At 33.9% G+C, this 13,169-nt stretch overlaps 1 protein-coding gene across 5 annotated transcripts in view; it reads right to left on the reverse strand.

Moving 5' to 3' along the window:
• The window catches only part of Akt3 (AKT serine/threonine kinase 3), a 235,142-nt gene that overhangs the window by 29,680 nt on the left and 192,293 nt on the right, over window positions 1-13,169 (reverse strand). For all 5 annotated transcript variants that reach the window (XM_021162759.2, XM_029481042.1, XM_029481052.1 and 2 more), the window contains one exon: window positions 8,766-8,894. In XM_021162759.2, coding sequence (XP_021018418.1) covers window positions 8,766-8,894 — 129 coding nt within the window. The remainder of the gene's footprint in view (window positions 1-8,765; window positions 8,895-13,169) is intronic.

Here is a 13,169-nt window from a genome sequence, read left to right on the forward strand (position 1 = left end):
TCATAGAGATCTGTCTGTATGCCTCTGGACTGCCATGTCCAACCCATGCACATTAACTTTTAAAGCATTATTCAAAAGAAGTGAATTTACTATCACCACTGACAACCTATGGAGCTGCAACTAGAACCCAAGGCCTTATGCATGTGTTTTGCCACTAAACCACACACTCAACTGCAAATGTGATTCTTGCTCGATGGAATATTCCTCATCCACACACAATATCTTCTACTCTATTTACATAACTACATTAGAGATGATACCAAACCTCAGTTTATTTGACCCTTTCCTCAGCTTAGAGGAAACCTGTTCTAGCATATGAATTTCATCAATTAAAATTCATATTTTGAATTAATCAAATATTTTGTTGATTTTTAGGTATTTCTGACAGTCACATTAAAGTTACCTATAAATACTATGACAGGCATGAATATTTAAAGATTATGGAGAGAATTTCAAAAACTCAAATCAAATCATTGTTTTATTGCATTCAAGAACCTAAGAAAATACTCTGTAACCTAAGATCACAAACCTAGTTACTGTGAGTAAAGAAAATATTCTCTGGAAGAGAAACATTTGGAGAATTTTAAATAGAAAAAGCATTCACATATTTTTGTATCTGAGTAAGTAATATGAGTGGGGACAAAAAAGAAAAGAAAAAAGAAAAGAAAAGGAAACTAAGGAATAGGGTCAGGAAGCGTAAAGAATCCTCTCGTTTCTTAGAGGAAATACAGCCTGTACCTTTTAAAGTAACAGTGACTGTTGGATAGCTCATTAGTGAGGTGTATGGTTTCCTGGACATTTATCTAACCGATACAGAATTTTACCCAATAATAAAACAAAACAAAAATCTAACTAATCTTTAACTGCATTCCTACAACACCAACAAAACAGTGGCATACATGAAAAGGAGCCAAATGTGGTTTTTAACCTCTTTTTTTTCATAAAACCATAAAAAGCATAAAAGCTGGATTAACTGCCTTCTGAACCCACATTTCACCAGCCGGGTTCTCATCCCCAGCTGGCAAAACTGGCAATCCTTTATTTTTGTTTAAATGCCTGGTTTTCAGCCAGACGGGTAGGAGTACATAAAATGAAGGTTTTCATCTGAAGAGAAAAGGCAACTACAAATCAGAACTGGACTGTAAGAAAATCTATTTGATAAAACTAAATAATTTTTGTTAGCTCTGTATAATAAACACTGATCCTCAATATAGACAGTTTTGCGTCTGACGCGTGGACCTTCACTGACATACAGATACATTTGGACGTAACTTGCACTGTCTGCGGGATTTCTTTGTGGTCAACAATACTGACGTAATGCACTGTGTTACTAACATGCAGACTTCAACATTGCTGAGAATGTAAGAGCACAGCCAGTCGTAAGAGGTTTTGCTATCAACTACAAACATTTTATGTAAGTTATGAGGTGAGATGTACAAGAAGTAGAAATAAAAATGACTGTTGCATTATATGCACAGACACACAATGTCAAACACGTTCACTATTCATCTATTTTCTCTCTTATATAGAATGATTTTAAAATGCAGTTCTGTGAAACAGTCTCAATTTTCAAAATCAAGTTGATTATTCTAAAATATAAGTCCTTTGTATTAATTTTTGGACAAAAATTTTTTTTCTTACTCAAAGTACTTCTTTTTCTAGTAAAATTTGTGCTTTTTAACCTAATTGTTAAAAAATCTCTCCATTCCTTCTAATGAAGGCTTTCCACAGCAAACCAGCTCATCAATCTCATGATCACTGTGGAGGTGAGAAGGTATCACAGTGGTCTAAAGGCAAACTGATAGGGAAACCTAATTCTACCTCATTCAACTTCATGTATCATACTATTAGTTTGTCATTGCAGATGAGAACATACTCTGAGAGAAGAAATCAGTAAAAGACTAATCTTGAAAATGACCTAAGTGTCTTTTACCTTAAAGCAATATAGACTTTTACCCAAGATTCCAAAAACAAGCAGGAATGAAGACATCTAGTGCTGGCTTACATCCTCACCTTAGTAGTATTTGATAGCCTATCCACTCCACAAAATTCCCAGAGACAAGGGACAAAAGCAGTCCACTAAGTGGGGAAAGACCACATCAAGTACAAGTCAAACAGCTCAAACTTCAGGAAAGAACACGCAGACATTAAAAAACAAAAACAAAAGCAAAAACAAACAAACAAACAAAACCTAATATTCAAACAGGTAAATTAACATCAAACAGTCGGTAACATCTGATGAAAATACTCGTTTTAAAAAGCCTGGTAAGTAAACAAACAAGCAAACAACAACAACAACATCAATCCCGATTTTTAATCTACAACTATGCTCTTAAACAATTACTAATTTTGACATTAAGTAACTGGTATTTCAGAATGACAACATCTATTAAGTGTTTCCATATTAATATAATAGAAATTTTCAAAGGCATTTCACTCCAGTCTTACTTTACCAAGAAGGACTTGAAGGAGTGAAAGCATACCTTTATCAGTTTGCACCCAAGGCTAGCAGCTATAAGAAAGCAAGGCATGCCCTGCAGTGGCTGCTGCTCAATCAATAATCCTGACAGAACAGATGGGAGAAAAATCAAACATCTAAACAAACTGTCTACACACCTATGTTGTGAAAGTAAACTGTGAACTTGGATGAACCAATTTACTACTTTTTCAATTTTTTTTGGTAGCCTCACTTTTCAGGTAACTAATATATATGTTATATAGTGATATGTATCTATAATTCATTGTTTATAAAGACTTTTTATATGTTCACATCAATGGTATTTGATAAAAATGACAAGTTTTCTTATTAAGATTTTAAGAGATTATAGTTTCAAGAGGAGCATATAATTTGTATGATCCACGGTTTGTCAATATTTTTCATATTGCTACTTTACATAACATTATAATTATTGACCTACTATTTTAATACTTAAGATACAATATCTGTAGATATAATATGCAATTTGCTCTAAGTTTTATGTTTTTTGTTACCTCCTTTCATGTAAAATTGACAGAATGCAACTAACATCACAATTCCAAAAGCAAACCAAAGTCAGAACAGGAAAATCCCTTAAGAAAAAAAATCTAAGCATGTACAATATCAGAAATTCATCATGCATGAATATATCTTCCTATAGTTCTCTATACTGCCTTTTTATCATACAGCAACAGACATTAAGGAATTCTAAATAACTGGGCCATGTGATTCAAGTAAAAATAGGCATCATTAGTATTCCCACTTAAGGTTACTGTTTTTATATCCTCAGCATTCAGAGGATTTACAATTATATTTTGTGCTTCAATTAAAATTCTACCAAATAGTCTGATTCATCACATTAAAAAGAAGCTTACGTGAAATGTAATTAGCATAAAAACTCATAACTTCTAAACTAGTAAATGGCACTAGGTGTAAAAGTTGGAGGGCATTTATTCTGTTTTACTTCACTTTTAGACAATATTCAATTATTGGACCAATTGTGATAACTGTTAATGTTACTCATAATAGGTCCATAGTAAAAAAATAAATTAAATCAAGTAACAAGACAACTCATCTGATAGAGGTTCTTAAATATGAATTCTAACTATGAAGCAGACAACAACTAGAACTAATTACTGTGCCCCTGATGAGACTTAAATTTACTTAACTTTCCTTTAATACTAGGGTGACATATTTTCAGACTACCAGAAAGAGGAAGGAGCAGGTGTTGAAAAAATTATTCATAATTAAATAAAATGCTAATGTTCAAAACAATGTTAGCTCAGTAACTTTTTCATGAAGCTTAGGACTCTAAGACTAATTTCACAATTTGTAGAAATACAGCAGATTTTATTCAAGGGCTACTTTGAACGTGACTGTGGACATTACTGGTTTTTCCTGCAGATTATAGATGCACATGTAACTGGCCACATTCAATTTCGCTATGAGCTCCTGAAGACAATACTGAAAGAGTCGACTAGATGCTATCCTCACATTTAATCCTCATTGATCAAAATTTCATCAGGGTTATTTCTATCTGTTCCCTTTACCTACATTACCTCATACTCATTTACTCCATGACTCTACCTACTTATTAAGTTAGTGTATATTTCTGATTTTAAATTTTTATGTAGTTAATTTTTCATTTGTATTAATTTATCACAATAAAAGATTTCTTTACCAAAAGTTACCAATATTCAAATGCATTTCAGATATTTTTTAAAAGTTATTTCAGATATTAAACAGATTTCAAAAGAAAATTATATAGAATTCTAACAATAAATGCTTTAGAAATGGGCTCTGAAAACCAAGAAGAGAGAATTAACTGCACTTTTCGTCACCTGGGCCCACATTTTGCATTTAGATAAAATAAACGTGAATACTTCCATTTTCAACAGTAACCACAGCTGATATATTTCTCAAAAACCAACTCATTTTATAATCTAAATGTTTTTTTGTAAGTTGGTTATCAAATAGTTTTATTTTTATGCTATTACAGAAGTGTATTTCTATGGGTTTCCCAAACCACCTTCCTCAACCTTGCCCATCTGTCACCATCTGCTTCTTTTTAGCATGTACTTTTTGTGTGATCACATAAGCATGTGAAAGATAACTAACATTCAGATGATTATCTGCCGGTGCATTTGAGGACTGGGCACAATAAAAGTGAACTGCCAAAACGCACTTAACACTTTTAATTTTGTTGGGTCTTGCATGTAAGCTACATTTGATTTTCAAACTGTTTTACAGTTGGAAAGTTGAGCAGGTACTGCTAACTCAAAAGCAAAGCTGAGATTCCAAATAATTAGCACTGCATAAAATCATCTGGATTTAATAGGATCCAAGCTAAATAATCAAATTTAAAAGAGTTTCTATGTAATTTTTAAATTCTTCTATAAGTTAAAGGTGTTAAAACAAAGCACAGACTACAAAAATAGAAACTTCAAGACATCTTCTGGTCCATAATTTTTTAATGGATTGGTTTTATTTCCTTGAATTACAACAAGAAACATGAACTCACTTAAAGCTGTACAAATCAATGCGGTTTCAGAGATGCTGCACGTGAAATGTCTAGTTTACAGGTCCATCAAAACTTAACCTAAAAATATTTTTTTCCTATCAGTAAACTGCCACTAAAGGTATTACACTTTTTCATTATTCATAAAGCAGGTAAAGAGATAAAATTTATTTAGATGTTCTTTTTTTCAGCTGTTATTTTACTGAGAAGACTTAAATTTTCTGGTGGTATTTACCACAAAATAAGGGGAGTCCATGTAAATGTAAGCATTTAAAAATAAGCTTTAAGTCTGACATATAGGACATTTAATAAACTGGTTTTAGATGACATCTCATATCCTTTCTGGGGAATCTTCAATATCTATAGCATCCCCCTTTAAATAACAAACCACTGCAAACAAAAGTAAAAGAGAGGTGAAAGAGCACGCTAGTGGGAATGGAGGCTGCCTCACACTCCAGTCTGTTCAGAAAGTTCTCAAAGAGCAGAAGGAAGCGCAGTGATGTGAGTTGTACACAAGAGCAGTAGTCAAGGATGCATCCTAGGTCTGACTGATGTCTGACCTCTTATCAAGGAATGATCAACACTGATAATGGTACAGAGCAGAAATGAAAGGTTAAAAAAGGGGCAAACATCATCTGAAAGTAAAGAAAAGGGGTAGTTTCAGCGTGAGATAACCTCTCACTAATTGAGCTTGTAAATCCCACTCTTTTATAATCTCTGGCTTGCAATTCACAGGGACCCCCTTTCCCACAGAATTCAAACCTCTGCATTCCAACCAGGCTGTTCACTGACTGCCACATGCACATGGCATTGTGTGTACATGCACTCACAATGCCTATATTCACCAACATATATACATACAATAATTAAATGCAATACATTTTTAAATATGTAAAAAGTACTGCTTAATGAGTTTTAAAAAATGGATGAGCTCTTGAATACTGTAAAGCCTTAGAGATGACAGAAGTCTTTGCATTCGGTGCCTCGTTTGTCATTCAGTTGATAATGTCTGCACAGAAAACAGTATCTTTGTTTCTTAGAAGATCATCTGCTTCTGGAATGTGTTTTTATCCTCTTCAGAATAATTCCTCCTAATTGTGATATAACTAATTCTAAATATGGAATGCCATCATTCATTACAAATGTATAGCAAGGGCAACTGAATGCCAGAGAAACAAAGACATTGTTTACCACAACATTCACAAAAAACAAAACTTGTCCAGAAAATATGATCTTATATTTGAATAAATAAAACATCATTTCTAAAATTTAATGTACTCTGTAACGAAAACAGAATTTTAAACTCTAGCATCTATAACAGAGAAAATTACATGTTTGGCAAGACAACAATACTTGGAAATATACTTTAAATATTAGCACTTATTTATAATTACTAAGCCTTTTGAAATGTTAATTTAACTCCTAGTTTAAAAAATACTGTAAGGCAACATGATAATACATACATAATTTATTCTAGTTTCTGATTTCTTTGATTACTGTTTCCTGTTGGGCCATCATTCATACAATTACAGATGAAGAGGTAGGCTTTATGAGCTACCAAACCTTAATTAGAATCTTAATACTCCTAGGGAGTACAGAGGAGTAATATCATATCACAACATATCATTTACATAGATGAAACTCTCAAAGAATAATTGAGAGACAGAGACAGAGAATGCTGCATTACTGTACCCCATATATCACCTTCTAACTGTATATGGATTATTAAAATGAAAATGAATTTCACTGTTTCATATTATTATCCCAAATACCACAGGAACAAACAAAGTGATGCTTGATAACAGAAGTCCTGCTCATCTAAGAAGGCTCTCAATAACATCAACCACAGTGCCTTGCTTCACTCTGAGGGGTGACCCATTAGTCTGGCTCCGGTCCCTTCTGGCTGCCTTGTGTGCAAAACTCTTTCTCCATGTTGGTTTCCTCCTCCTTAGCACTCAGATCTGAGCAATTGTCCCTTTCCTCAATCACCTCTCTGTGGAAGATTCTGCTACTCAAATTCTTCTGCAGTGACTCCCGTCTCACACACTTCTTTACAGTAGGAGGAATACTCTATGCCAGAGCTGGTTTAACCTGAGAAGGGTTACATCTGTTTTAAGAAATAAGCATATGACCAAAGCGATGTGGAGCTTATGAAAAAAGGCCAGGAAGTGAGATGACATATGAATGATCTTAGCAGTATTTTTCATGAAAACCAAACCATAGGTACAACAATATAGGTGAGAGTTATAATCTGCTAAGGGAAAGAGCCGGACCTACAAAGCTCCTTATCATATAATTTTATTTACATGAAATGGTCAGAAAATGCTTCAAAGAGAAAGATGATTTACAATAGCTAGGAAGAAAGAATGAGAAGCTAATAAAAGTGAAGTCATAATTGGAATGATTAAAACCGTTATAATTACAAGTGATAGTTGCACAACTTTAAACATTTGAAAAAGTAAATGTTGACTTAAAATTTTATATGACATGTGAACTATATCCAAATGATGAAAAATAAAGAAATTTTAAAATGGAATTTTAAACAGTTAACTAAATTGAAAATAAAAGGGAGAGAGGGGAGGAGGGAGGGAGCGCAAGGTTGCTTCTCATTTGTTCTGAGGACACTTGCTAGGCCAAAGAACCCTGGCCATTTTGAAGACACCTAAGCCACAGGGAGGCTGTAAGTGCTTCTGTCAACAACTTGAATAGCTTTCACTGGGCACCTAGCAGCAGTGCACACAGACAAGTGAAGACACTTCTAGATAATTTTAGTCTCTAAGCAGTTATCTTGTTGATAAGTCTTTTGGCTAAGGTCACAGATGTGAACAGAACAGAAAGAATTCACCTGTGTGGCCACATGTGCATTCTTGATGTAAAGAGCTCCAACGGTTTCAGGAAATTGTTTCATCACTGAACATCTGAGTAGGTTGTTACACAGCAATACTTACTGGTATACTTAAGAAAACTACTACACCAAAGTACATCTTTTCCTATATCTTACTTTCATTTTTCTTAGAGCATTATGATGTGTGTTGTGTGTATGTGTATATACATATAAACAACGTACACATATATAAACATATACATACATGTATGCACATATACATACATATATACACATATACATACATATGTTATACTTTTTATACACACACATAGATAGAACATATATATGTTTTATACATACATAGTCTCTATCCAACAGAATTTCCTTGAGAGTACAGTCATTTTCCATCTTATTGTTATATTGGCATATTACAAAACCGTCAACATAGAGAAGACACACAACAAATACTTGAATAAGGGTTTGAAACCTCCTCTTCGTCCTTTCTTATGAACTTCAAAATGTAAGTAAGTCATTTTTTTCAGGTTCTTCAACAAAACAATTTCCCGTAGTCAAGGATCAAATACCAACAGTCACTATAATCTCTGCTTCTAGGTAAAGTCCAAGATAGTTTATAAAACTATAAATATGCTTACAGAAGTTACTCCATTATCCTATTTTAACCAATGAACCAGAAAATAAAATATATAGAAAGAAAAAATATGATCCAATCTACTTTATTAAAAACACATGCTTACAAACTGCAAAATATTTAATTTTCATATGTGTGTGGTCTTAAAATACCCCATCATCTAAGATAAAAGCAATTAAATTATTCTGGTTGAAATCTTGTTTAAAAAATAGTGAATGTTGCTACATGACAAAAATATTGCCAAGTTTTGAGAAACACTGGTGTTATTTTTCCTGTAAAGTGAACTTGGGCCTACCTCTGGTGCCAGGTACTCTGGTGTGCCACAGAATGTCTTCATGGTAGCTGCATCTGTGATCCCTTCTTTGCAAAGCCCAAAATCCGTAATTTTTATATGGCCATCCTTATCTAGCATCAAATTCTCCAACTGTGTGTGAAAACAGCATAATTTATTCTATAAGCTTCAACAAGAGAACAGTTTTGAAAAGTGATTAATCAGGCACTGGAAAGAGACATGGTTGTAGTTAACAGACTATCAATCCTTACATATTCTATACACTCACATGTAAACTGTATGGTTTCTGTAAAAGCTCAAATAATAAATAACAATAAGGAAACACTGGATAAGTATTCTATACTACTATAAACCCCACTATAATTTAGATTTTTGTATATTACACCAATCCTGTTCATGTGATTTATATGCATCAGAAAGTTGTCTGAAAAAGAGAAATATAACATTATTTCTCTGCATTTGAAAGAAAGTTTTCTGAATTGCTAGGTACAAAAATAAAATAAACATTCTTATAAATCATGGGTAAAATCTATTTTTAAATTTTTTGAATTGCACCAAATTTTATACCTTTATATCTCATCTGAGATTCACATCACATATTAATAGATGAAGAATGAAATGAAGCATAGGGCAAAGGTTAGAAGAGTATAGAATAAGGGTGTCTGGAAGTGGACAACGACGATCATTACAAATAAATATTGTATTTGAGAGGACTGGAAGAGTCTTGAAAGAGATATCTTTAAATTTTTATGGTATACTGAAATGATATCAATTTTTATTAAGCAATACATGTATTTATTAAGAAGATCCTTAATAAAATGGAATTTCATATAATGACTTATATTAATAATTTGAGCAAAGTTACTTTCTGAAAACATAACAAAAGCTTCAATAATTTTTTGTGACAATGAAACCAAACAAGAATCAATAAAGCTTTCTAAGTTAATATGCCATCAGTCTTTGTTTCCAGTGCTGAATGAGACACTACAAACTGGTATGAGCCCTGTTTAAGAAGGAAATCCTGGAACAGAGACAGTCAAGTGTGTAAAGGCACTTGATTGCTGGGGCTCTTGAGGTAGAAAGAAAGAACTGATTCCCACAAGGTGTCTTCTGATTTCCACAGGATGCCAATACTCACCTTCTCTCTTTCCCTCCAATCACTTTCTAAATGAATCTTTTTTTTTTTTTTAAAGAAGTCCAGCTACTGTAGGTGTCTCAGATTAATTTGCATGTAAAAGTTTACAAATTCATTATAAGATCAGAGTCTACTCAAACTGATCAAAATGAGTACCTAAATCATGGGGAGAAGGGTAGGTCTTTTTTAAAATAGGGTCTCTCTTTGTGGCTCTGCCTGGCCTAGAACTTACTATGGAGAGCAGGGCTAACACTAAACTCAGAGATCCACTGGACTCTGCCTCCTGGATTAAAGGTGTGAGCCATTACACTTGGTCCTAAATCAGTTTTTGATGATGCAGTTTTTAAACTATTTGGTATCTAAAACAGTCATTCAAATATTTTAGATTTATTTTAGATTTTCATTTATTTTAGATTGTTTTAGATCTTAAACTTTTAGATTTATAAAAATCTAAGGGTTTGAGGACTGGAGAGATGGCTCAGAATTTAGCAGCACCCACTATTATTCTAAAGGCTTGAAGTTCAGTTTCTGGTCTTTGTGGGCATTCACAGGCACAGAAATAGACACACACAAATAAAAAAAAATTAATTTAAAAATAAATACAAGGGCTGGGAAAATGGTTCAGTTGGTACAAGGCTTGGAATCCAAGTGTGGATCCCAGGGATCCAAGGAAAGTGTCATCTCAGGGGCCCTGCAGTACTATGGGAAGTACAAACAAAATCCGTGGAATCACAAGATCCATCTAGCCTGGCACAGGCAGTAATAAACAGGAGACTTTGCCTCAAAAAAGGTGGAAGGTGAGGACTGACACACAAGGTGATGTGCTCTGACTTCCAAAGGTATACCATGATATGCACACATGTACATAGATACACTAAATACACATATACACATATCACAAAGATTTTTAAAATAACTAGGCATAATTCAATGCATTTGCATTTTATTATCTAGATGTCATTTTGACTCTAGGAAGAATGCTATAAGCAAAAGCACATTAGACTAGGAAATATGATTGTGGTTCTGTACTTTGCACCTTAGCTGGCTTTTAAAGGCTTCATGTTTAGAATGGTGCTGCTAGGAGAGGAGAGAGGGTACTTGTGGCTGCTCTGGCAAGAAATAACATCCAAAGATCGAGGTCTGTGTGATCTGACTGAAACGCAGACACACCCTCAGTACACACCTTTAATCCCAAACAATGAAGGTAAAGTAAATTTGTTGGGGGAAGTAGCTGTATTTGAAAGTGACATCTAACTGAGGGGCAGAAAAAAATGACAAATCAGAGGAAGAGCTGACAAAGTGAATCAGATAACATACACCCAACTCTCCAGAGAAAGGACAGGAAATAGAGCTGACTTAAAGGGCAGTGCAGGGAGAGAGTCAATTGGGCGTGAGTACTGTAGAGTGGAGTGGGGTTTGTAAGTGATTTCTTGCAGTTCAGTGCTTGTCGGCAGAGGCAGCTGAACCCAAAGAATAAGATGAGTCAGAAGATTAGAACACATTGCCAGGGCTGGTTTGAGGCTAAGCAGAGCAATTCAGTGAGAAGCAAAGAGAAGCCAGATCAAATCAGTCAGCTTGGAGAGGGGATTGAGCCAGAAAAGCTGAGTCGAATCAGCCAGAGAGAGTTCAGAAAGAACTCAAAAGGGTGAGTTTATCAGCAGTAAGCCTCTGAGATGACAATTATATCTGATGAATAAAAGTTACTTGTATACACTTATAGGGCCTTTAGAAAGTTGGGGTCTGCTGAGAGCCCTAGTGGAAGGCGGGAGTGGCCTTTTTCTTTGCTTTTTCACTGATGAGTTAAATCAGAGTCTTCTACCACATGCTTCCTGTATTGCTATCTGACATCTTCAAATCAGAGTGTGTCTAAAAGCAAAGGATCTACCTGGTCTTAGAAAGGAATGGAGTCACTAAAACTATGGGCTAAAATAAATCCCTTTTCTCTTTAAGTAGTATATTATCATTAACAGAAAAATGACTAACATATCCGTGTTCCAATAATCTTACTTGTGTTAATTTAGTCTGTTACCTTAAGGAGGTAATGTTTTTAGGCTTGCAGAACATTGTCTCAAATACATACCCCAGCTTTGACTTATTGTGATCCTACCTTAATGACCCCATTCTGTCATGCACCACTTTATGAACTGCAGATGCAAATAACATGCACATCAATTTTAAATTTTGCTTTCTTAATTATATGTATCTTGTGATATATAGTCATATGCTTTCTAACATATAATATACATGTATTTCAAAGTTTGAATTAATGCAACATTTAAAGGGGAGTAAGATTTGAGAATACCGAGAACATTTAAACGTCTGGTAAAGTTAAGAGTCTTTGTATCATGACTACATTATGGACATTCACACATAAAGTATTTGCTTACATTTCAATGAGTTAGATCTAATTTCCTCACCAATTATATGGGAACAAAACTTTAATAATAATTCATTTGATTAGAAATGTTTGAAGACAATACTAAACAAGACCCTTTTGACTGTTATATTTAATATCTATGGCATCATTCAAATGAACAGTCTTCTTTAGATCTCTATAAATGAGTAATTCTATCTATCCCCACTAACAGGGATTTACCTAGGAATTTCAAGACTCCTCTCTTTCCCTTCCCTCCAGGCGTCTGCCTTCTTACTTCCTCATGCAGGATTCAGAAGCATGAGCACTGATGGAAAAGGCACTCAGGAGAGAGAGTTAACAATTTCTAAGTTTATTTAGAAAATTAGTATTTATAATAATGCTATCTAATTAGACTTTTTAAAGCATCTATACTCAATATAGAGATAGATGTAAAGATGATGAATTATGTCAAATTTGTAATTCCAAAATAAGCTAAATATAATCATTTGGTTGAGTTGTATTCATTTTGGCACTCAGACATTTAATCATCCCTGAAGTAGATGTTTTATAGCTGAATAGCTCATTATTTTTAAGTATAGTACTCTAATCCTTCATTTGTAATTTAATTGACTATGCAAAATATATACATTTTATCATTATTGTATGAAATAATATTTTATAAAAGTTATTCTTTAAAACAGTTACTTAAACATATAGAAGAGTGATACAGCTAGACCACTCTTGGGCATATATCCAAAAGATGCCCTATCATACCCCAGGGGTGTGTGTTCCATTATGTTCATAGCGGCCTTACTTGTAATAGCCAAAAGCTGGAAACAACCCAGATGTCCCACAATGGAAGAATGGATACAGAAAATATGGTTCATTTACATAATGAAATACTACTCAGCTATTA

The sequence above is a fragment of the Mus caroli genome, chromosome 1, assembly GCF_900094665.2.
Source record: "Mus caroli chromosome 1, CAROLI_EIJ_v1.1, whole genome shotgun sequence".
Classification (NCBI taxonomy): Eukaryota; Metazoa; Chordata; class Mammalia; order Rodentia; family Muridae; genus Mus; species Mus caroli.